This window comes from Palaemon carinicauda, chromosome 44 (assembly GCF_036898095.1).
Source record: "Palaemon carinicauda isolate YSFRI2023 chromosome 44, ASM3689809v2, whole genome shotgun sequence".
NCBI classification, from domain to species: domain Eukaryota; kingdom Metazoa; phylum Arthropoda; class Malacostraca; order Decapoda; family Palaemonidae; genus Palaemon; species Palaemon carinicauda.
In genome coordinates this window covers 7,726,359-7,752,535 of record NC_090768.1, presented here as the reverse complement: position 1 = coordinate 7,752,535, position 26,177 = coordinate 7,726,359, and the positions used below count along the sequence as shown (strand labels likewise).

Here is a 26,177-nt window from a genome sequence, read left to right as displayed (position 1 = left end):
ACAGGCTGAAATGCCGACACAGACAGAAGAGGGTCCTCCGCTTCTGTCGACTCATGATCTTCTTCTCCAGGTGGTTGAGCCACCTCTTCTTCAGGGTCCTCTTGAAGGAGACCCTTTTCAGTGTCCGAGTACACTTCTGACATCGTCTCCTGATGGATGTCCATGCCTTGTAAAGCCTCGTTGATATCGGCCTCTATTGCAAGTTGTATGCAGGGAGGTCCAGGTCGTGCCTGAGGTACGACGGCATCAGCTGTTGCCTTCGGGAACAGCAGGCTTCTCATCATCTCGCTTGATAGGTACGGTCCCGGAGAGTTCTTTTGGAACCCTCGTACCCACTTCTTAAGCGTTTCCCTCGCAGTATCCCTCGACTCCGTCGTCTTGGGATCGCCGAAACCCTCGGTCATCAAGGCGGAGCGGACGTTGCAATCCTTGGGATCCCAATATCTCAAGGTTTCCGTTGCGATGGAGCAGGGGGCATGAGACCTGCACATGGTGTGACCACAAAATTTCTTACTCTTGGGGTTACAGTAGATCACCTCACACTTCACCTTGGCCTCCTCCTGTAAAGAAAGATAAAGGTGAAATGAGTATGGGGTAATTTATCACACTGATAAATTAAATTCATGCATTAAAATAGCACTTACTATTATCATTATAGCTTAGGATAGTAAGCTAAAAAGAAAATTGGAGAGACACATATCTGTGTCTCCTGTCCAGGCAATTGCTGTGACCTCCCTCAATATTAATATAGTATTTAGAATTTCCTTATCAGGGAAATCTAGGGTGGAAGAGCTCTAAATTCTAGAGCTAAAGTTAGTGTATTCTAGCACTAACCCTTCCATAATGGAATATTAATATTGTAGGGTAAGGATATTATGTTCTGATGACCTATGGCTCATCAGGATATTGAAGGAATAATTTACTTCAACACTATTTAGCAGTCTCAACAATGGACTGTGAAAGGACACACAGAATATGTTGGAAAATATACTATACTGCAGAAATACTGGCTACTGTACTGTATAATCTTATACTGTAGTCCTGCCGGCTTGCTGCCGGCTAGGCTAGTGCTGGACGGCACTAACCGACAGAGAGAGAAAAAGCATGGAGAGAAGGGCTACCGTATTATTATAGTTTAGTACAATAACTAGGGTTGTAGGGACTACTGTCCCTATTGCCTTCTTCCAGAATGAGGATTCAAATGGAAGGGGGGAATGTAATCATTCTAGCTTCCACCCAGCCACAGTATCTGTTGCCGGCTGCTCTGCCGGTACCAGGGTTTGTGGATGGCAGTCCAAGAGAGGACTGAAGAATACTCAAAGTTATAAGGGTCTCCCATCGGCAGCCATCATGGCCGGCACAACCTTTCCTGGAGCCTTGCTTCCATTTGGGGGAAGGTCGAAGTGGCATTCAAGCTGCCTTTGTAGGAGCCCGGCCGGCATAACAATCCACCTGGCAAGCGGGAAGATTGTAGAATACCGGCCATAGATGTTGTGACGGCTAGGCCATCACTAAAGGACAGAAAGGGGAAGGGAAAAGGGTCATATATTTTGTGTCGAAAGAAGGCGGCACGTCTGCCTCCTACTATCGACCACAAACACAGAAACATAGTTTCTATACCAGTGCCATCTTGGGCGGCAGAGGAATAATGATTCCTCAGCCTAAGACCTTGCCGGATATAAGACATGTCCTCTAGACCACAAGGGAGAAGGTGGCAGCAATTGTACTACCACTTTCGGTTGTGGGCTAGGGAAGCCGGGCTTCCTATGCCTGCAACTGTGAACCGGCAGGGGAATGACTAGTCCCCTGTCAGTAGAGTTGCCGACAAGACTGAATACTCTGAGTTTCTGTCGTAATTCAAAGCCGGGATACTCACTGGTAAAGAGGGAAGACAGAAACACTAGCCTAGTCAAGCCAGAGCACACTACTCTATGGCAAGATCAAGATAGGGTTGTCGCCTAATGGCGGCACTCAGAGGGAAGGTAGGGTTTACCCTTAAATCTCTAAAAGAGACGAGTATCGAATTATATTAGTAATTCTAGGATATATGCTATCTCCGACTGAATTGATAAAACGATACAAGTGGGTAAACGGGGATAATTTACGAAAGTATACTAAACCGCATTAGGCTAGCCCCACGATCGAAACATTTCACAGAAGAGGAAATATACGTGCCTGATCTTATCTTCACTAGTATAATTTGCCTAAATAGCTGTAATTCATTAAAGCTAAATACCGGGAACATTGTACTACTGACTAAATAAAGCATTGATGGCGTACGACAGCGTCCAAAATGGCTCCTCCGGTGAACGGCTATGCTCCGATAAATACATCTAAATTATGCTAATTTAACTGTGAGAAGGGAGCTAAAAATTATACAAAGGAATGATTAAATACTCAACTTTCCAGAGGATGAAGTTGCTGGAGAATGTATGATAAATCCAGGAATAGTAACAAAACACTGAGAGCAAGCGGGAGATACACCGTGCTTAATTCGCTACTATATAAGGAATAAGTTCCCATGCGTGGCCCTGTAGTAGTACGGGAAGGGAATCCACCGGGTAACCTTGATGACGGCTCCCCTTCATTTTCGCCACTCTTCCCGCTCAGAGCAAAAACTCTATTCGGGGAGAAGATTGCCGTGTGTCATATCAAGGAATACGTCCCTTGATATTATGCGATATCCTTAAGAATATTCTTAAGGATACTCGCGCCAGGTGTTAGAATTCTGGAGACCTATGGTCAATTCTCTGGGAGTATCACTGTAGCTAAATATCCCTTAGAAAGCTGCCTAAAGGAACCTTCCATCAGGGCGACATGGCTGTGGCCAAAAAAGGATATTACAAATATTTTACGTATTCATAAAAATTCCTGCACGTCACAAAATAAAAGAAAACCATTTTGTTTTTTAGTCAACAATAACAAACAACCACTAATGACACTATGATAATTTACAATAATTCTAAACTGTTGCAAATGATAATTGTACTTTCCATTTCCAAAAATGTTTTTACAGTACTAACTACAGTTATAAGGCGGTTTAATTTTGTATTACCTTGTGTGCACACCAGCAAAAACCAAAGGAAGTACTAGACTAGTTTTAAATCAAATGTTATAGACCAATAATATTGTGTTACCACTATAATGTTTGATGTTTCGGAGAAGATGGTGAAACATCAGAGAAAGTGAGGACAATTTGAATCGTAGATTTTTTTAGAAAAATTAATATTATGCTAAAACTAAATGCTATTACTACCATCATTAACTCTACCATTAAAACTATCAAAAGGTTGAATAAGGAGAAAGATAAAGATTTATGAGAATGTAACCACAACTCGATGTTTGCACTCAGCTGGACTCGCTTATAGAAGAGTTGATTTTATTGTTGACATGAAATTTTTCCTCATAGGCTACAGTATTTATTATGAAATTATGCCAATAAAATGTAAGGTAAATATGGTTTGTTTACATTTATTATCAGTTACTGTATCTAGACATATGCTAACCCATCAATACTTGAAAAGGCATTAGATTAGATACGTTTTGTGGCGCTTGACTTGCAGCCTTTGAATGGCCTTGTAGCTACAGACAATTTATTTTTGAGAACTATCAACTGCAAAAAAGGGGAATCGTGCAATTTGAACACATATTTGTTCCGACACAAATACTTACCTCGAACTACTTTCTTAGGCATTACCTGTAATCTCCTCTCTACCGACCAGAGTTTTGTGTAGTATACCCTACACCCGTTTTCTATGGAGGGCTAACCCGGGAGTGAGAGAATGTGCCCCGAGGGTAGCCTTGAGCTAGGTCGAGGTCCGCTTGGGTCCCGTTAGTCAGTAAGTTCTCTGGTCGCGACGTGATACCATACTCTCACGTCGCTCTCGTCTCTCTCGACCCTTTGTGTCCGCCTCGTGTGCCCCGCGTGGTTACCGCGTGGTATCTTTGTGCTTATCCCTTGTGTTCTTGCGTGTTCACTACCCTTCCTTGTGCTTCCCAAGTGTATCCCTTTGATTCCCTTCGTTCCTGTGCCTTGTGGTTGTGTGCTATGGAGCAGATCCGCCGTTGTCCTTGGCCTAGAGCCGGAAAGTCGTGTGGAGCGTTCCTTTCCAAGCCCGAAGTAGACCCTCACTCCCTTTGCTCTTCCTGTAGGGGCAGGATGTGCTCGCCATCGGATACGTGCATTGAGTGTGTTAGTTGGAGTGAGATACAGTGGGTGCGTTACGGCACTAAGAAGAAGAAGTCGTCGAAACGTTCGCCCAGGAAATCTAGCATCTCTTCGCCGTTACCGTCACCCAGTGGACAGTCCGACGGGGTTTCTGTCTCGACTTCCCCTACCCAGAGTAGGGGACGAGGTAAGTCCGTTGCGGGGAAAGAGCCGAGGGTTCTTCCTCAGGAGTCTAATGTGTGTGAAGTGGGAGTTGCGGGGACTTCTCAGGCTAGTGGGGGGCCTGGTAGTGCTGTGTCTGGGGGTTCTGGAGACTCTGCCCTTGTGCTTGGGGGGCACGTTTCCTCCGACGACCCCTTGTGGTGTAGTAATGTTGTGCCTGTTTCTTCGCCCGCTTCGTGGGCCTGTGTTTCAGGTTCTTCAGCGGCTGGTGACGCCCAGGGTAAGTTGGACTCCACGGTAAGTGAGCCCTTCGGGTGGAAGCTCCCTAAAACGCCGGGTAGGTCCCCAATGCGGATGGAAGAGGGGCTGGATACCTGGTTCCCTAGTGTAGGGCGCCAAACCTCTTTTCCAGCTCCTCTGACGGCGGTTCCAGAAACCTTCCTACAACCCTCGACCTCTGGTACGCAGCAAGTCGCGAAGCCCTCCGTAGCCCCCGCTTCTGCCCGTCGTGCGGGTGGTACAGTTTCGTCGGGCTCTTCGGATGGTGGGGCTTCGTTCTCTTCAGAAGAGGAAACCAGGAGTAGACATCGGCGCCGAAGGGAGCGGTCCAGGAGCAGGCGTTCCCGCTCAAGATCCCGTTCGAGGTTCAGTAGGAGACGGTCCCGTTCTCCACGGAGGAAGTACAGGGGGAGTAGGTCCCCCGATGGTGATTGGGTCTTCGTTCCCCGTAAGTCTGAATTGCAGCGTTCCCCGGACCGGCAGTCCAGGGATTTCTCGCCACGAAGGCCATCCTCCAGACGCAGATATGACCCTCGCAGGGAGAAATGCGAGAAGGCCGCTTCAGGCAGGCGTAAGGCCGCGAAGCTTCCGGTTCACCCCGTCCAGCGGGGGGAACCGTGCTTCCTTACGGGCAGCCTGGCCGAATCAGCACAGCTGGTTCGGCCCTCGGACTTAAAGGAACGGTTCCCTCCGTCGGGTCAGCCCACGGGATCCGCGTCCTCGTCCCCAAGAGAGAATACACGAACGGTAGTCCTCGCCGGCACGGCGATGCCAGTTCTGACCCCCGAACCTGGTGCGGAGTCTCCCGCCGGGGAAGACCGGTACCACCGCAGGGGAGTGCCTGTTGTTCCAGAACTGAAGCGCCCGGTGGGAGTGCCCGGTGACCCGGCTCCTTGGGATCAGGCGGAAGGTACTGCTGACGGTAGAGAAGGTTCCCCGACCGAGGACTCGGTCTATCGGAAGGTTATAGGCCTGATTCGGAGGCATCATAGGATTGAAGAACCGGTTCCAACCGACGAGGACTACTGGAGGTCCAGCCTGACCCGCTTGATGCAGGCACCCGTCCAACAGAAAACCTCCCTGGCCCTGCCTGTGGCCCGAGATCTCGTCCTGGGACGGGCCCATGTCAATAGAGTTGTGGCAGGCAATGCCGGAGCTCCCAAAACGCAGAGCTCCTCGAAGTTGCTCCAAGGGCTCAAGGCACAGAGTAGGTTTTATGTGCCAGAGGGACAACGACCGGGAGCCTGCAAGGTGGAGCCTGCCCTCGACGTTCTGGGACAGGGTGCCACGGAGGACAGAGCCTCTTCAGCCCCGATTTGCTTTTCGCAGTCGGAGGCTGCGATGATGGAGGATATGTCGAAAGACTTGGTGCACGTCTCCTCTTGGTTGGACTGGTGGGCTTCCACACTGGTAGGTGTTCAAGCCACATATGACTTGACGGACCTGGAGCAGCAAAACCTCCTGAGGGAACTTATCATTTCCGGGGGCAAGACCCTGAAGTTCCTCACGTATCAGTCCCTGGCCCTGTCAGCGAATTGGGTTCTTCGCAAAAGGGACACTATTCTGGCGAAGCTTTCCCGGAAGGTCCCAGACAGGGAGGCGAGGGCCATGAGGAGCCTTCCTGTGTGGGGTGACTCCTTGTTCCCCTTGAAAGAGCTAGAAGAGATCATGGAAAAGGTGGCTAAACGAAAAGAAGTGAACGCTCCCAGGCCTCAACCGGTAAGGAGGCCCCCCTATAAGAGATCAGCATCAGACGGTCCCTCTACTTCTCAGGCCCCGCCTAACCTGACGAGGAGAGAAGCCCCTTCTTCCTCGTGGGCTTCAGCGCCTCAGTCCCCCCGTAGAGGAGCTCCAGCAGCGTCGGCCTCGTTTAGAACAGGGTATTCTGCCTCCAGGAGAGGCCGTTCAGGCCGCTCCTCCAGGAGAAGGTAGAGTGGGAGGCCCCCTACTCCTGCCCAAGCCTCAGGTTGGGGGATGCCTCAGACTACATTGGCAAGCATGGAAGGCTCCGGAGCAGAGCCATGGACAGTATCCGTACTGAAGGAGGGGTACAGGCTACCGTTCTTAACGGAACCCCCGCCTTTAATTCCGGCCAGCCTGTCGGAGTGGCTGGCACCCAAGGACCCGTTGAAGAGGGCGGCTCTTCAAGAAGAGGTGTCCACGATGTTGGAGAAGGGCGCCATGGAGGAGGTCCTGCACCCAGGGCCAGGTTTCTACAGCCGCCTGTTCCTGGTAGAAAAGGCGACGGGGGGGTGGAGACCGGTGATAGACCTGTCAGCTCTCAACAAGTTTGTGCGAAAGACAGATTTCAAAATGGACACTCCGAAGTCGGTCTTGCTGTCCTTGAGGGAGAAAGACTACATGATGACCATAGACCTCAAGGACGCATACTTCCAAATCCCGGTCCATCCCTCAAGTCGGAAGTTTCTCCGGGTGAAATGGGGTACCCAGATCTTGCAATTCAAGACCCTCTGCTTCAGGTTGTCGACAGCTCCCCAGGTATTCACGAGAGTCTTCACGACAGTCTCGGTGTGGGCTCACGAGCGGGGCATTCGCCTCATCCGGTACCTGGACGACTGGTTGCTTCTTTCCTCCTCAGAGGACGTTTTGAAGGAGCAGGGTATAAAACTTCTCCAGTTTTGCAAGGGTCTGGGTATCATGATCAACCCAGAAAAATCGAACCTATCTCCCTCCACCAGAATGACCTATTTGGGGATGACACTGGATTCCCTTCTAGTGAAAGCTTTTCCGTCAGAGGAGCGGGTAGGCAATCTTCTGAAGATCCTTCTTCCTTTTCTGTCGGGACTACCCAGGAGGGCGAAGGACTGGCAAAGGCTAATAGGTCATCTGGTGTCGTTGGAGAAACTGGTTCCCCAGGGGAGACTCAGACTCAGGGCCGTCCAATGGAACCTGAAGAACTTCTGGAACCAACTGGACTCGCCCCAGAAATTAATTCCAGTCCTGCCAAACACAATACCCTCCCTGGAATGGTGGCATTGCCGGTCGAACTCGCTCAAGGGGATGCCCTTCGCGACCGAACCTCCCGAGTTGCTCCTATTCACAGATGCCTCCAACCAGGGATGGGGAGCCCATCTCCTCAACGGGACGGCGAGAGGAACCTGGATGGACAGGGAGAAAGGCCTACACATCAATGTCCTAGAGTTGAAGGCAGTCCAGAAAGCTTGCCTGCACTTCATCGATCTACTAAGGGGAAACACTGTGGCGTTGATGTGCGACAACGCCACAGTGGTAGCGTACATAAAGAAGCAAGGAGGCCTAAAATCAAGGGAGTTGTGCGATCTCGCCCTAGAGATCCTAGATTGGGCGGAAGCGAACCAGATAGTGTTATTGGCAAGTTTCATCCCCGGGAAAAAGAACGTCCTAGCCGACGGTCTCAGCAGGATGGGTCAGATAGTAGGAACAGAATGGTCCCTCCTCCCAGAAGTAGCCAGGCTCATCATCCAGCGGTGGGGTTCCCCGGTGATGGACCTCTTTGCAACCAAGCTGAACGCACAACTCCCCGTGTATTGTTCTCCTGTCCCAGACCCAAAGGCAGCCTTGAAGGATGCCTTTCAGCACAAGTGGGACAACCTAGACGTGTACGCTTTTCCCCCCCTTCACGTTGATCAGGCAAGTGCTCAACAGAGTAAGGGCTGCCCGGAACTTAAGGATGACTTTGGTAGCGCCCTGGTGACCGGAGAGAGAGTGGTTTGCAGACCTCAAAGACCTGACAAACCATCCTCCGTGGCCACTCCCCGACAGGCCAGATCTTCTACAACAGCCACACTTTTTCAGGTTCTACGACAACCCACAGTCTCTACGCCTTCACACCTGGAGACTATCGAGCGCCTCCTGAGGAAGGGAGGATATTCGTCAGGAACGGCTAAGAGGATGTCGCGATACCTGAGAAGGTCGTCGGCAGCGGTCTACCAAGCGAAGTGGGCCTCTTTCACGAAGTGGTGCGCTTCGAAGCGCATAAAACCCCTCAAAGCCTCAGTCCCAGATATCGCAGACTTTCTAGTATATCTCAGAGACGAGATAGGGATGTCAATCCCAGCTATAAAAGGAGTACGAGCAGCCTTGGGTCAAGTCTTCCTTCTGAAGGGCATCGACCTGGGCTCCTCTAGACACATCTCTATGCTTGTCAGGAGTTTTGAACAGCCCTGCCCCCCTCAAACTGTTAGGGTGCCTCAGTGGAACTTAGCTAGGGTCCTGAAGATGTTAAGTAGCCCCCGTTCGAACCAATGAAGGATATTGTAGACAGGGATCTCACTCTCAAGACAGTCTTTTTGTTGGCCTTGGCCTCTGCGAAAAGGGTAGGTGAGATCCATGGGCTGTCTTATAACGTCTCTCATTCGAAGGGGTGGAAAGAGATCTCTTTCAAGTTCGTCCCTTCGTTCGTGGCGAAAACCCAGAACCCAACAGTCTGGGATCCTAAATTCGAGGGGTTCTCTCTGCCAGCTATTCCTAGGACTGGGAATCCTGAGGATTTGAGGTTATGCCCTGTCCGTGCCATTAGAAAATACCTTGAGAGGACTGCACATCTCCGGCCAGGCATCAAGAGCCTTTTCGTCTCCACAGGTGTTACAAAGAAGCAGGTATCGAAGAATACCATATCCTTTTGGTTGAGACAAGTTATTGCCAGGGCCTACAAGGAGGAGGGACTAGCCTTGCCAGGTACTCCCAAGCCCCATGACATCAGAGGTCTGAGCACTTCCTTAGCCTTTGAGAAGAACATGGCAGTGGGCCAGATCCTTCGAGCGGGCACCTGGTCGAACCAGTCGACCTTTACTGCCCATTACCTCAAGGATTACTCAAGAAGGTCCTTAGACGGGTTCTCCATTGGGACAGTCATCTCCGCGCTCCAAGTGATTTAACGGTAAAGCCCCAGGCACAATCGTGGATAGCAAAACCAGGAGACACAGGATCGTTCCTTTTCACCCTAATCCCCGTTTCCTATCCCTATCGGAGATAACCACACTTATGTAACCAATGAAGAACACGTCTCTGCAACTTTGTTACTGGACTCAACATCAGAAGATTTTTCAAAGGGTGAGTACTTAGACACTAACGTGAGCTCTTTGTGTAGTTTACCCTACCGTCCGTTTCCCAGTTTTTTTTTTTTCTTTAGAACCTAGTTCATATTTAGGCTTCTTGGCGTCCGCTTTGCTGGGTCTGAAGGTCAGGAAGCCACTCCCACCTCCTAAAGTGTAAGTCTCCTAAGAAAGTAGTTCGAGGTAAGTATTTGTGTTGGAACAAATCAAAAATTTTAAGTAATTTTTATTTTTCCTAACATACTTACCGAGAACTACTTTCGGGTAATGGCCCTCCCTACCTTCCCCGAGTGCCTTTCTGCCCTTGCAGGGACTTTTTGCAACATCCAAGTTTTGGAACCCTGCTATAGTCATTTTTCTTCTACTTAATATAGTTCTACCATTGAACTTGATAATTTTTGAACATTGAATGTTTGTTTAATGATAAACATCTTGAAGAAAAAAGAATGAAAAGTTGTCCATATCTTTTATCTGATAGTCTTGCTTTATTTATTTTTTATTTAATTTCTAAGTATACAATAAGTAGATTATTTGTAATAACATCATCTTTACTAAAAGCTATTGGTGTCTTTAGTTATCATTTAGATATGTAAATGCATTCATCATTTTGTTATGATTGGCGAAACAAACAAAACAATGGTTTCTGTTTTAGGTGGTATGTTTAGGAAAAACATGATATAAAATTGCCCTTATTTCATTTATTTTGAATTTCTAAGGATACGGTAAGTAATACAGCATTAGTAATACAGTATCATCATCATTACATAACCAATATTTGATAAGCAAAAGTTAGCTTATACACAGATGGTTTATAATTTAGCAGCTATTGTTCACTGCAGAAATGAGATAAATTCATTAAAATTAACTCTTAACCTTCAACCTCCTCTTATCTAAATGTTGTCATATACAGTACACAGAAATTTATGGTACAGTACTTTAATTTTCCTATCTCTCTCCTTCATGACTCAGCAATATATACATCAGGGGAGGCTTATCGAAATAATTTTATTGATAAACTTTTTTATTCTGTACTCGCCTGATGTTCACATACATGCCCACCTTCCTCCATACTGACTAAGGAGATCAAGAGGCTAGGATATTAGTTTCAATGTTGAGGGTGATTTAGGTTGACTTTAACCACCAGTATGTTGAGCAGATGCCATTGACTTGAGAAAATTTGAGGGATATCCTTGCTCTTCGGTGTATACCAAGATCAAATATCCAAGTAGAAAACAGAATTTTCTTTCTTTTTTATTTGAGTAACATTGATATTGACTTGGCTTTGGAGACAAAGCAATACATCAGGTGAATATAGAAATACAAAATTTTATCACTTAAATTCAAGTTTTGGTATCTATATTTTCAATCTTTGTTCTTTGTAATGCAGTAGTATTGAGACAATGATATAGGTTTTTTTTAACATTGTTATGGTTATTTTATTGCAGATTGAAGCCTTAGAAACTAAAGTACAAAATGAAATGGTTGAACAGAAAGAGAAGCTGGCTCGCATGGAAAAAGAGCTTCTAGAGTTCAGCGATTTGGATGGTTTGAAAACAAAGTTGGAAGAAAAAAGGAAAGACCTAGTCAAACAAAAAGATGAACTAGAAATTGTGAAAACTTCTATAAAACAGCGTTTGCAAGAAATTACAAATGAAATCAATACGCTAAAGGTTAGTTATTTTGCTGGTTTCCTGATGCATGAAAATGTAATTTTGTCTTCTATTCCTAGGAAAGCATTAATATGATTATTAAGTCATAAGGATAATTAGTCATATCAATGATTGATGCTACAGTATATTCTTTTTGTACTGTATCTAAATAAAAGTAGTTATTGATAAATTGAAAAATCAAGCTGGTTGGAAAATTTTACATGGGAAATGTGAAACACTGCTTGTTAGCATAAATTAGTATTATTTGTTGCCAGTTGCATATCATAGTTTGATAATCCTAGTTTCCAATCATTAGACTTGGTTTCCTCATTCTAATATCTCCAAAAAGAATCTAGTTACTCAACTAGATGTCTTTTTTTCAGCTAAAATTATCCATGCAATGATCCAGCATACCCTAGTATTTTCCATATCCTAATCCTCAGGATTAAGAATTTCAAAGCTTTGAATTTACTATTAAATACATTCAGGCCTTTTTCAGTTTATGGCATATCAGTCAGATTGTTTTCCTCATCTTTTGTAACTAAACTAAAATGTTTTCCCTGTTGATAATCTAGTCATCCTGTTGATAAGTATTTTCCCATTTTTTCGTTCTACCCTTGGATATTTTATCAATACAGCTGTGGAACACCCTAGCACCAATAAGATTCCATAAATATATATTACATGGCTTTGTCAGCATCATCTGCCAGTTTTCACAGATATTCTATCTCTTCTTACACTTTGTATAATTTCAATATATATATATATACTCTCCGTAGGGGGTTATGCCGTTGGGGCACTTCCTGTGATTTACTGAAAGTTTAACCCAGGGATCTTTGCAACATCCCTTCGGCCTCTAGGTACATAATCTCTTTAGCCTTCTACTGTATCTGTTGCTGTATAATTCTTTCCAACATGCTCTCCAACCTTTCAATGATGATTCTATAGCGGAACTTTAGGGTTTTTCCTTAGTTCTGTTCTGATAGTGTTTGTCCACTTTGGCTCCAATGCTAAGCCATATGGCCAAAAGTAACAATCCGGTGGATTCAATTCCACCTAGATTTACACATTCATTTATAAATATAGCTTACTTGCATACAATTCTTTATGATTTTGTTGAATTTTAATTGTTGGGAAAGAAGTCTTAACTCTGAAATACAGTATTCCGCTAGTGTTTTCTGGTGTTTTACGTAGTTTGTTCTGATTCATTCCATTCCTGCCTTATTCTTTGCTTACGTGGGTTTTATTTAATTTACATTTTTTAAATATGTCATCTAAGGATAAAAATCAAAAGCATGTTAATCTCAGCTGCTCATTTTGATTTTATCCCAGATATTAGGCGTATGGTGTTTAGTAGTTCTGTATCATCGTCATCACACTTCTCCTACGCCTATTGTTACAAAGCGCCTCAATTAGATTTTGCCAGTTGTCTCTATCTTGAGCTTTTAAATCAATACTTCTCCATTCATCTTCTCCTACTTCACGCTTCATAGTCCTCAGTCATGTAGGCCTGGGTCTTCCAACCCTTCTAGTGTCTTGTAGAGCCCAGTTGAAACTTGAAAGTTTGGTAAACTAATCTCTCTTGGGGAGTGCAAAGAGCATGCCTAAACCATCTCCCTCACTATTATCTCATCCACTTATGGCACTCAAGTAATCTCTTATAGTTTCATTTCTGATCCTTTCCTGCCATTAACTCTCAGTATTCTTCTGAGGGCTTTGCTCTCAAGTCTACAAAATGTGTTGGATATTGTTTCATTGTCATACCGTGACTCATGTCCATACAGTAACATCGATCTCACTAAACTGATATATAGCCTGACTTTTATATGTAATTTCAGGTAATTTAATTTCCAAATTTTACTTAACCTAGCCATTGTCTTATTTACTTTTTTCAGTCTTTCATTGAACTCAAATTCTAAAGATCCTGTATTAGAGATCATAGTTCCTGGATATTTTAATGATGCCACCTCATTAGTACTTCCTCCTTCCAATAATATTTCATCTTCTATTTTCGTTATCTGTCTTTCTTCTTGAGCCCAACCTCATGTGATATTTCATGCATTCTTGTAAGCAACCTTTGCAAGTCCTGTGGTGTTCTGCTAATAAGGATAGCGTCAGCAGCATACTCTAGTTCAGCTGATTTCCTGTTACCAATCCAGTCCAATCCTTCTCCACCATCCTCAACAGTTGTACTGTATGCATTACAAAATCCATGAGGAGGATGAACAATTTAGGTGACACCACACTCCCTTGGAGTACTCCATTTTCACTGGAAATTCATTTAATTTTCACTGGAAATTCATTTAATAGGACTCCACTAACATACAATTAAGTATTATTTTGCCTGACTTTATGCTTAAAAAACCTATATTTGATATAATGGCCAATCATTAATAACGAATAGTCCTTCCCCCTATTAGTCCATTATCGCACATGCACATATAGAGTACTATATATATATATATATATATATATATATATATATATATATATATATATATATATGTATATATATACAGTATATATATATATATATATATATATATATATATATATATATATATATACTGTATATGTGTGTGTGTGCATGTGTGTGTGTTTGTGTGTATATATACATTTTATATATGTATGTATATACAGTACTGTATTCAATTGAAAACATTTATAATGCCACAAGAACTCAAGACAGCTGACAAGGAATATTGTGAAAGTTAGATCATTTAGATTTTTAATTTTTTTCTGTGGATTATTTCTAAGTGTATTAATTAGAAGCTCTACTAATGATTGAATTTCACTTTGCAGAGCCATCTGAATGAAAATGAAACTTATACACAATTGACTAGCCTCGAAAAGAAATGGGCCCATCTTGAGCAAACTAACTTTACGCTTAAGGAATTCATAGCTCAGAAGAAAGCAGAGTCCAACTTTGTACCTCTTAGAAATCAGGCAATGCATCTTGTCATGGAATACAATAAGACACTGCAAGAAGTAGTGCAAAGTACGGGTGCCATCATGTAGAATATTTTTTTTGTATGGGAAGGTATGTTTTTTAATGTTAGCTGAATTTTTTTCATTCATCTGATAATATAATACAGATATCATTATTACAAACCTTCATCATCTAAACCCTTGTTAAATCATCGTTTATTGTCTATTTATAATGTAAGGTACAGGCTATACTATTCTAAAATTTTTATAATGCCGTTGCCTTTATTTTGCAAACATTAATGGTTAATAATGGACTCACTTATGTAGTGTATGGCAAGAGAATTTTAAATTATAATAATTTTGTTGTTAAACATAAATATAATTATTATGCATTCTTCTTTTTTCAGATTACAGTACTTTACATGTACATTTGTGCTATGTAGATAATTTGGGCAATAAAGTTAAGTAAATTCATATATTCCAATGTTTTTAGGAAACTGTACAATTGTAGACAATATATACACATTGACCTTATTTGTTTCATCATAGCACAATCAAATATATAATGCCTAACTGTGCCCTAAATTTTGACAGGTTTAGAGTCTTGTCCATCTGACAGAAGATAGTCTAACCTTACTGGCTCTATGTTAATTCTTGGGTCTGGATGAGTCACATAACTATCTTTTTATAAGTCTACAGTGTTGTTCACTGTTTACTTTGTATTAGGGTTGGTATTTCAGCACTTGGTATTAATCCTTTTCCATGTTTTCATGTAACTGTCAATTATTACTGCTATTTCACATGTATTACAGTAAGTGTTTAAGTGATGAATATATGAATTCTTCATTTAGCACATACTGATCAGTTACTGGTGTCATCATCTTTGTTAGCTGACTTTATAGGTGCAGCAGTCATGAGTGGTATTTTTTTTCATAATCATCCGGGGAGTATTTAGTTGTATTTCACTTGTGATTCATTTCAGTCTGTGTTTTTTCTTTTATTTTTTTTTGAATAATTTCTAACCATTTTATCATATGGTTTTGTTTTTGAGGAAAGTTTTAAAAGATTATTGCTGCTACTATCAAGCTAACAAGTCATTAACCAGTTAGTATTGAGAGGTAAATTCCTGTTCTTGGCAATGACTTGATTTTCCTGATTCTGTTTACTATACTTAAGTGATTTCCAAATTTATTCAAAACATTTTATAATAGTTAGTGTAGAAATACCAATATGCTATAGACTACTACAGTTTTGATACAGTTTACTAAAAGCTATAAGTATTAGTCATCAATTTGATGTGCAAATGCTTTCATTCTTTGTTTCTTCATTGCGATTGGTGATAACACATAAGCAAAACAATGATTTCCCCTTTTGGACATCATATATAGGTAAATCAGGATATAGAATCAGATTTATGTTGAATTTTTGAGGACACAATAAATAAAACAAGATTTAGAATAACATTATCTTTATGTAAACAAAACTTAGATTATACGCAGATGGTTTTGTAATTCAGCTGTCTTTATATACTATATGAGATAAATTGATTATAAGATGCCTTAATTTTTCATCTAGTCTTATCTTATACCAGGAAATAAGCGGTATTTATGTTTATTTACAAATATAATAGCGTGTATACAATTCTAAAGATTTTGTTTGATTTTAATCTTTGAGAAGGTAGTAGTACAGTAATAATATATTCCAGATTGCCCACTAGTGTTTCTCAGCACTGTATTGAGTTTGTTTCGATTTGGTCACTGCTTGCAGGAGTCTTTGTTTTTGTGAGTTTCATTGAATTTACATTCCATAATTATGTCATCCAAGGGTGAAAACAAAAATGTGTTAATGTTAACTGATCGGTTTGATGTTACCCCAGATGTCGGGCATATATAGTAGTCCTGTTCAGTATACAATTTGGTATGATTTTGCTTGATTTTATGCTGTGGGAAACATCTTTTCAATATAATGGACAATTGGTGATAACAGACAGCCCTTCCTCCTTGCTAGTCTATTATTGCAAGGTTCTACTGGACTTTGAAGCTGCGATCATTTGAGATATAATATTTAACTTATGTGTGCTTATTGTAAATACATAGCATTTATCATTTGTATTATTTTGTGGTTTATGATATTTACATTGATTGCTCTAAAACTGCAACTATAATCTTAAGAAAAAGGGAAGATTACTCACAGTATGATCCAGATTTGACTATGGTGACTTTCGATTATGATGCATATTTGCATTTAAGTTGAATATCACACTGTAGTAATTTCATATTGGGTTTTAATGCCATATTGGACATTTTCAGATTATTTTTTCTTATACAAATTTTATGTAAATTGAAGTAATGTTATATTACCAGTGTCCGTATATCTTTCCAAAAGGCACTTTCTCCCTATATGTCAAGTAACAGCAGTGACTAATTAAAGTACCCCAAAGTGTCATACATCAATAAGATTTCATCATTGTAAGTGTTGGGACCAGTTTTTAATTTATATGCTAAAGGTAATCTCTTTTATCAAGAATTCTTTTGTCTTTCACTAACTTGCAGTTTGCCAGTATTGCAAGTATTAATATCAAATGGTAACCAGAAGTATATTATTATATTCTATAAAAAATAACTTAGAGTTAGATAGAGGGAAAGTAAAAATTTAATAGTATCTTAATATTAAATGGCTGTTAACCTTAGGTAAGTCATAACTATTGAGAAGCTTAAACTTAGAAATAAAGGTTGTTTTGTTTTTGTTTATCAAGTTTATTTTAGAGTAGATGCAAAAGTTATGTAATGATTTACTGAAGATTCATCTTCTTTTCTAGTCATGTGTGGTCTTTTATAAGGCTGTAAAAACTAGTTGTGTAGTACTGTAAGGAAATTTTTGTGCAACGCTCAAGAAAATCAGTTTATTTTTAAACACCTATATTTTGTCAAATTTCTCCTAGTTTCTTACCCATTTATGGTATAATTGAGAAATAATGTACAATTTGTGTTTGTTAATTACTAAAGTTGCAACAACATTGTTAATGACTGTATCTTTCATTATTTTGTAAGTAAAGTCAAGTGTAAATCTATTTGGAAGGTCTGTGAACCTTATCACTCTGCTGGTATAGTATTAACCCTTTGAACCCCAACCCCTCACCAAATGGTTTGGCTCCCAAGGACCAGGCCCTAAGCAGCAAAACTATACAAGGTAAGACTTTACAAATTTTTATCACATGGCTGATTAAATATCCTTTCCATTGATATAATTATTATGTTACATATTTAGTAAAAATTTCTTATACATGAATAAAAGATTAGAGAAACAAAATGGTAATTACTGGATATAAATCATGTCATTTGGAACTGAAATTGAAAGTTTACAAGACATAAATTACCTGTTATGGTATTCAAAGGCTTTATATTCATGTATTATTTCAGAAGAAAAGGTCGTAATGCTTCATATGTAGTCTACCTGTATCTATACAATGAAAAAACATTAGGTTATTTGTAATTGATGGAAAGTGAATAATTGGTAATTACAAAGTTATCTGACCTTTCCCATAGAGTATTTTTTCCTTCTTATCATGAGTGATGTTATTCTACTTAATTTATTGTTAAATATTCCTTCAAATTTCAATGCGAAAAAGAAATTTAATTATTTGGATGAACCTCTCCTGATGTTCATATAGCTTCTCCATAAGCTCGGTTTACCGACGTTTACCCCTAAAGATTTATGAAAAAAAATAGCCTTTCTTTTCCTTTCAAAAGATACATGCCCCTAGTAAAGTAATAAAACAATCTAGCATGCTAACTGTTTTTTATTCTTCAGTTTTTCTGTTGCTGTGGTTTTACCAAGATGATCATCCTCCAGGTTGTGTCAAGTGTGTATTGCATTTTAATTTCTCTTACTTGTTGGATTGGTTAGCATATTTGCACAAGAAAATTACTGTCTTGAATAACCTTTGTGAGGAGTATAATATCTCAGTTTCTCTCGAAAGTATATTTCAGATAGTGTTTTTGAAACTTGGGAGTATACATTGCACAGACATAAATCTTCTAAGCTGTAAATAGAATAGCTGCTGTTAAATTCTAATAATGGCTGAGGAAAGTAAATTTTAGTTCAAGGGGAAGTAAACAAAGAGAATAGTTTTTTTGCGGAGTTTATAATACTCACTTACCAGCCAAGTTAGTGAGGGGCTTTTGAACAGCCAAACTTATTCAACTTCCTTTGTTATTCTTAGGCTGTCCTTCTCTTGTGGACAGTAAGTCTGACTTCTTTAACCGGATGCTTACACTAACCTGACTTCCTTAGTTGGATCTAGTGGTCATAATCATATAGCATTCCTTTAGTAGGTTCTCAATGTTCAATGCACCTCAGCGACTCTTTCCTCTTGTAGTCTTAAATTCTTTAATTACTTTAGATCCTTCTGCCACTAAAAATTTGCAGTTTTGCATCCCTAGGTACTCTTTTAGACATCTAGATTACGAGGTAGAAAACTAAGTAGGTAGTCTGGATCCTTATATCCCTCCTCTAGCTAAAGTAAGTGCTCTTAAGCTATATTGATTTTAATTTAGGAGGTGTCATTTCATACCATCAATGCTCTTAAATTTTTTGTCGTTGTTGGTGGTGTATCAGCTGAAGCTGGTTAATTGCATTATGTTCCGGATGAGAGTGTATTTTTGTTCGCTTGCAAGCTCAGCTACTAGCTCATCATGGGTTTACTTTAGTTGGGTAAATACTAACAAATGCTTTTATTAATCTTATGAGTCTGGCTATAAAGGATACTGTAATATTATCATTGGTTATTTGAAGTTAGTGAAGAACTATAGTTGAATATAATACTACTAGATCTTTTCATGGTTTAGTCACTCCTTAATTCTCTATTCATGGCCACCCTTTTTAACTCCTTCCCTTCAGGTCATCTAGCATTGACTTCCTTTTCCTTTTATGGGTCGTTATCCTTCAAATTTACCTTCTATAATGTCCCTCAGTCACCCATCTCCTCTTAAAATGTTTCCTTTCAAGTTTTTCTACCTTCTCTTTGTTGTTGTAAAAAGGGTTCTCTCTTCTCAAACTATTCTTATTGCTTCTTCATATGTCTTGTGATCTCTCCAACTTATTTTCAGCATCCTCCTCCATATCCACATTTCAAATGATTCCAGTTGTTTCTTGTCTGTTGCTTTTATGGTTCATGCTTCAGAACCATGAATGCTATATTTCATATGAAGTTTTATACAAATCTTTTCTCTAGTTCCATTTTCAGTTTTCCCGTTAATCTCTCTCTCTCTCTCTCTCTCTCTCTCTCTCTCTCTCTCTCTCTCTCTCTCTCTCTCTCTCTCTCAAAAGCTACCTTACTTTGGTCTCTTTACCACAGTTTCCTTCTTGTGTTATAATACTTCACAAGTACTTGAAATGACTGACTTCCTCTACAGTTTCATTTCCAATCTTCATGTTTATTGGAGGTCCTTGTCTTCTTGCAATTCTCATTACCTTGGTCTCAGATGTATTTATTTTCATTCCATACTGTTTATCTTATTTATCATACTCTGTAAACCTTCTTATGTGCTACAGAAAACTGCCTTGTTATCAGCAAACCTTATAGTTTTCACTATTTCTCCTCCCACCTTAATGCCATTTTCCAGAACTTTCAGTGATTTTTTCTTCACTGCTTCTGCATATAAGTTGAACAGAATTGGTGATAGGGAACATCCCTGTCTGACTCCTCTTCCAACAGTTTCAGGTTCTGAATCTTACCTTGCAATATATACTGCTACTGTTTGATGTAGATATAAATTCTTTATTAAACTTCTAACTCTCCAGTTAATGGATATGTTTTTTTTATAATTTCCCATAGTAATGCCCTCTGAACCCTATCAATTCTTTTCTCAAAGTCAATGAAACAAACAAGCATTTCTTCATTAACATATATAACTTTTTCTTTCATCTTCCTCATACAGCCAATTACCTCTCGTGTCCCACATCTTGATCCAAATCAAAATTGATCCTTTCCAATATATTCTTCAATTTTTCCTTTCAACCTTCCTAGTAATTTTCCAAGCATTACTATTAATACATACCTAATCAAGCTTACTGTTCTTAGTTGTGAGCACTTTATTGTTTTTGGTTTCTTGGGGAAGGCAATCATTGAGATTTTTGTGTGATCTTCGGACCAAACTTCATTTTTATTTATCATGTGGCATAATAAGTTCATTTTTTTCTTGCCATCTTCCACTAGAATTTTTAAAAACTTTGCTGGAATATCATCTGGTCCAAGAGCTTTACTATTTTTTAGTTCCTTTATAGCTTATGTGATTTCTGTCTAATAAATCAGGACCAATATCATCATCGTCTGCTTCCTCCTCCTCCTTCTATTTCTACGTCATAATATATGATAAAGAGAATAAACCTTCTGGTATAGAAATAGTTGAATATGATAATGGTAGTTTAATCCACAAATAATACATCGCTAATGCTCTGGAGGTTCCATTACACAGACAATGCCTTCCATCACTGAGCCTCAACATATGCGCAACACTATTACACCAATTATTGTCAACATTAAGTGTCGTTTGCCGGAAATATTGATAAAACTACCTTATAACTTGTTTTTATTCTGACGCAGCTTTTTCATCAAAATATTCAAAGACAGCTGTTTCTAAGGCTACAAACTATATACATCTGAATTCCGCTTTTTGTGTATAAGAACTATTAATTTGTTATCGTTAATACTAACAATGGATGTTTTATATCTAGACTGACTAAATCTGTTGAATTGTGAATTTTAGTTTCATCTAAACTAAGTCTTCAATACAGTTCCTCAAGACGATTTAACTTGTAATCAGTTACCTAGTCTGGTTATTGATTTATATACAATGCCCTCTTTTGAGCCGTTAATTTTTTACAAATAAACAAAAACATTTTAATACACTATTTACAAGTTGATTTATTCATGGTAGTTTGTGGATAATAATATAGGAAGTGTTCTTGAACTGCTTTCCTTTGCAGTTAGTTTTAGCAGAATGGGACCATTTACCACATTATATTAACCACTGCCTTTTTGCCACAACAAATAGGTCATCTGGCAGGTAGTTTGCTTTGATTATTTATATTGTATGAGGTAATGTTTGCATTGTTTCATTAAAGAATTCCAGATTATTTTTAGCTTTTATGTTTTTTTTTCATTTCCTTCAAATATTCAACAGGTTTAAAATGCCACGCAGAAGAAAAACAGGAACTATGTAGTGTTCTTTTAGAGGAAGGGTATCATTTTGGACCCACCAAACACTATTGATCTTCAGTATTTGGATATGCCAACTCCATATGAAGTGTATAAACCTGATAATGTACCAGAAGAAATTTTTCTTTTGGATTATATTGAAAATGGCCAAAAAGATTTGATAGGGTTCATCTAATCCTGTATATACTTCTACCAAATAAGCAATGATTTTGCATTAAAAGCCAAGATGATACCTGTTTTGGAGACATGCCACATCCTGACCTTGATATCTACACAGAAGCACTTGCAGATTTTTTACTTCAAGAACTGTATCTAATACTGTACTAGGTTGTTTTAAATTCAACGGATAAATAGTCAAGTGAGGAAAGGAAATATGGCAGTAAATAAACTATATGAAAAGTAATGAATAAAGAATAGAAAATATATTTAGACTCGTAACATCGTTGAAATAGATATGCTATGTATAAACAATGAAGAGAGACCCATGTCATCCTATTCAACAAAAATTCATATGGTGCAAGTTTGAACTTCTGATGTTCCACCGATACAATTACCAGATTAGGAAGGTCATTCCACAATCTGGCTACAGCTGGAAAGAAACTTCATGAATGCTGAGAAGTGTTGAGGCTTTACTCCTTGTTTGCCTGGGAAATGTTAAAGTAAGTTAGTTGAGCAGAACAACATATTTTTATGAAAATTGCTGTCGTAAATAAATTGGATCAAACTTATGAATGATCATTGGAATTTTATTAAATGCTTTTGAATATTATTGAAAAGTCTTGCTGAGGTAGTAGAATGTTTCCAAAAGAAAAAAGAGAATTGTTGAATTTACAGATTTGGGAATCAGAAAAAAATTACCAAAATATATAAACTTCAACTTTATTCTAATCAGTGCACATATGTGTAGCCTAATTATGTTTTCTATAGTATCACAAAACACATATAGGCTATATATATATATATATATATTATATATATATATATATATATATATATATATATATATATATATATATTTTTGGGCTCAAGCCATGGCGTCCTGATGGAAGGTCCCTTTTTGGTAGCTTCCTTGGGTATATAACTACTAAGATATTCCCAGAGAATTTAACCACAGGTTATCACAGAATTCTAACTTCTGGAGCGAGTATCCTAAAGGTTTCCCTTTAAGACATCGTATATCAACAGGGGACGCATGTATTAACGCGCCACATAGCTATCTGCACCCCATACAGAGTTAACACTTCGATATGGAGGGACGGAGAATAGCTGGGGAGCTGTTCCACAGCTAATCTCGTCCGTGGCTACTTTTGGTACTCGAGACGTAAACAAACGGGCGCCATTGCTAAATGACGTCACGTCCGTCATCCTTCATATAGTAGCTTGCCTTACTAGTCGGACTTTTCCCTGTGTGATCTTTATCGACTTGCATCTTAGCCATGTCTCTACCCTCGGCCTCGCCTTCTTCTGGAAAGTTGAGTACAAGGTTCCAGTATTGTTTAAATAAGCTCTGACCGTAAAGTAACTTTTACTTTTCGAGATATTTGATGTTTTGTGGCAGAGCTGTGCCTCGACCGGACCGGCCATTTTATGGCGTCGCTGTTGTTTTGCATGCCTTATTTAGATAGCCTCAACAGCGTTTTCCGGCCTCATTAACTAATCGATACTATTAGTTATTTAGTCTTCATAGCTAGGAACTTTTATATCGTGTTTTGACGCTTTATTATCGGTCATCAACTGACCCCATACCAGTTGGCTAGTATAGCCCCAAGGCCAGAGCGCCTATATCAGTGTTCATGCATGATATTTATCAGTGATCCTAGGTTTATTTATGAAGATAGTGGCATTATTTTACAATACTATTGACTTTGATGCAAGTCTTTTCGCCTTCAGGGACCATATAAGGGACAGGTTAGATAGTGTGTCTTTCTAACCTAACCTACAAGTAGGACCCCTATATGCTTCCTTCATCCCCTGCCTTAGGGCATCCCCTCTGTGTAGCCGTGCTCCCCCTACCACGTAAGGGGATCAAGCTCATATTAGAGTATTATATCGCTTCTCTGTCCTCCCTAAGGGAATGATCCCCCCTTAGGGTTGCGTCCGAGAATGAGGAACGGCTAGTCCTTCCTCTATTGCTGGGGCTAGGTCTCCGACCTTCCCTGCAATAGCGATACGTCTTCCATCCTTCCTAGTTCAGGGTGTAACATCCCTGCTCTAGGTTAGGTTTTGGAGGGGTTAGTTCTGTACCTTGCCGAAACGATACCCATGCACCGTTTTCAGACAGGCTGCCTTACCTTAGGCTAGGGAGTGTCCTCCCTTCCTTGGTGGCCGCTCTGGTACAGAACCTCCTCCAAAGAAGACCCTTCTCTTCTCCCCTCCCCACCTATCTCTTGTATGGCCTAGCCTATACTTAGGTTAGTCTATACCCATCTGTCCCCTGTCCTACAACTCCTCCTTAGGGTGGAGTGATAGGGCTACCTTGAGCTCCTGTGTGCAGTCCGCTCTGGTACGTATTCCCTTCATAGTGTCCTATGGGGTTAACCACTGGATGCATTCTGTCTACAGGGGTTCTCCCCCCTCTTGGGTGTTCCCTGCCCTCCCTTGGGCTCCCTTAGCTCCCGGTCCTCTGCTGCCCCTGCTTCTGGGTGATAGGGCTAGCCTCTATCATGGGTACACCCACTCAGGTGGGATGCCTTGGGGTCCGTGGCCGGACCCCTACATCCCCCCCTTCTGTCTCTTTCACTATCCTGGTGCCGGTCCCTTGCCGCCTCTACTGTCGGTGATACCCACCTCCTACCTTGGTGACTTCCCCCTTGCCCTCTGGGCCGTCAGTCCTCCGTGTGCCGGGGGACTGCCGCCTGCCGCCGGCGCCTAGCCGATGGCCTTCCCTCTTTCCTCATAGCTTCAGTCGTCCGTCCACCGGCCGGCCCCCGGAGTGCCGGCATCCGCCGCCGGCAGTCCGGTTCTGCTATAACCATCCTTGTTCCTGTCACCAATCCGGCAACCTCCGGCTGCCGGAGCCGCCGCTCCCCGCCGCTGTGCCGGCGGCCGCCACCCTGGTATTACTCTTGATTTCTATATTGTCTTCCCTAATGCCAGAAACTCTGCTGGAGCGGCCGCCGGCGGTCTGCCGGAGCCTTCCGGAGGCGTCAAGGCGACTTGCACCCCCTTCTACTAGCTATCATCTGATGTTGATAGCCCTACATCGCAACCAGATGGTTTGATTTCATAATGGATAGGTATTGCCTTACCGTTCCATTAGTAACCATGCTGTCTTCTTGCATATCACAGATTTCCAGCATGCTACGTGTATCTTAGCACGGCCGGTTACCGGAAACCGTTTCCCTATGGGATCTTCTACGTTCCCAATCCTTGGGTCTGAGTGGCCTCAGTCCCAGTTCTATATCCTTGGCAATCCCCACTAGAATTCCCACTGCCTTCACGGCATGCTATGTTGAATTCTGCCCTGTGTCCTCGGTCACATCAAATTGCCTACGGATAAGGTTACGGTAACCGGCCGGGCGGGTTACACGGAGGATGTGTCTATCTCCTTCTTTTCCGCCCACTCTCTGAACGTCACAGTATTTCTACCACTTGATATTAGGTTAAAGATTAATCTCTTAATACTTAACCTTAAAATAGAAGTCATCCTTATGACTCCCCCATACTCATGTCCTCTTTCTCTTACAGGAGGAGTACGTGAAGTGCGACCATGGCTTCTGTGGAGTGAAGCGCCCGCACTTTTATGGGCACACGGCGTGTAGGACTCACGCCCCTTGTGCAAACAAAAAAGGTGATCTGAAGTTCTGGGACCCACTGAACTGTACGGTCTACCAGGAACGCCTGGTCGAGGCGTTCAATAACCCCCCCTCAGCGGAGGTTAGGGACACTTCTCGAGAGAAGCTACACAAATGGGTGCGTGGCTTCCAGAAGAACGCCACTGGACCGTACCTTGCCACCGAAGACTTGAGGGCCTTACTGTTCCTAAAGGCATCCCCAGACTCTGTGGTCCCCAAGGATCAGATCCCCACCGTCCAGATCACGGTGGAACCCGATGTTGTCATGGCTCAGTCCATGCACGAGTGTCGCCTGGATACTGACAACGCGGAATGTATGTCGGAAGTGTCGGAGACAACGGAGAGGATCCTCATGGCCGAAGAATTGGACTATGAGTAGGACCAAGTGGAATACGCTGGGGCGGAGCAAGAGGTCGCTCAGCCTTCCGCCACCACCCCAACTCCTACACCGACGGAAGTATCACTCCCGTCTACCTCCGCCACCCCGGACCCCATCCCAACCAGCGCCCAGGAGATGTTTCGGACGCTCGAAGCCATCATGGACAAGAAACTCCGTGAGACACACGAATACATCAGGACCATGGGAAGTTCCAAGGAGCCGAAAAGGAATTCGGTTAAGGACCTCCCTGCATGCTCGCACGCCAACCCCTGGAGGTATGCCGAGCATATGCCGATCGCAACGGGCAGGATCTTCATCAGTGAGAAGGTCGGCTTGGTTGTCCTGGAAGAAGTGGAATTCTTCCCAAGTTTTGAGGCTTACCCGGACTGTTACGTCCGGCTTCGATCCAAACCTGCCTCTAAAGAAGAGACCGAACCTAAGGAGGTGATAGTGTTCGATCTCCCAAAGGCCCAGGCTATGATGGCCAACACCCTTAAAAGTAGGGGTTTTACCTGCTCAAAGCTTCCGGCGTTGAGCAAGAAGCA

The 26,177-nt window shown here is 41.6% G+C and overlaps 1 protein-coding gene across 5 annotated transcripts in view; it reads left to right on the top strand.

The window, feature by feature from the left end:
• Positions 1–15,164, top strand: part of LOC137634471 (intraflagellar transport protein 74 homolog) — a 180,458-nt gene extending 165,294 nt beyond the window's left edge. For 4 of the 5 annotated variants that reach the window (XM_068366888.1, XM_068366887.1, XM_068366890.1 and 1 more), the window contains 2 exons: positions 11,109–11,333; positions 14,115–15,164. In XM_068366888.1, the coding sequence (XP_068222989.1) occupies positions 11,109–11,333; positions 14,115–14,330 (441 nt within the window). In that variant the 3' untranslated portion in view covers positions 14,331–15,164. The remainder of the gene's footprint in view (positions 1–11,108; positions 11,334–14,114) is intronic. The other variant, XM_068366891.1, reaches the window with a different exon arrangement.
• Positions 15,165–26,177: the final 11,013 nt, after the last annotated feature.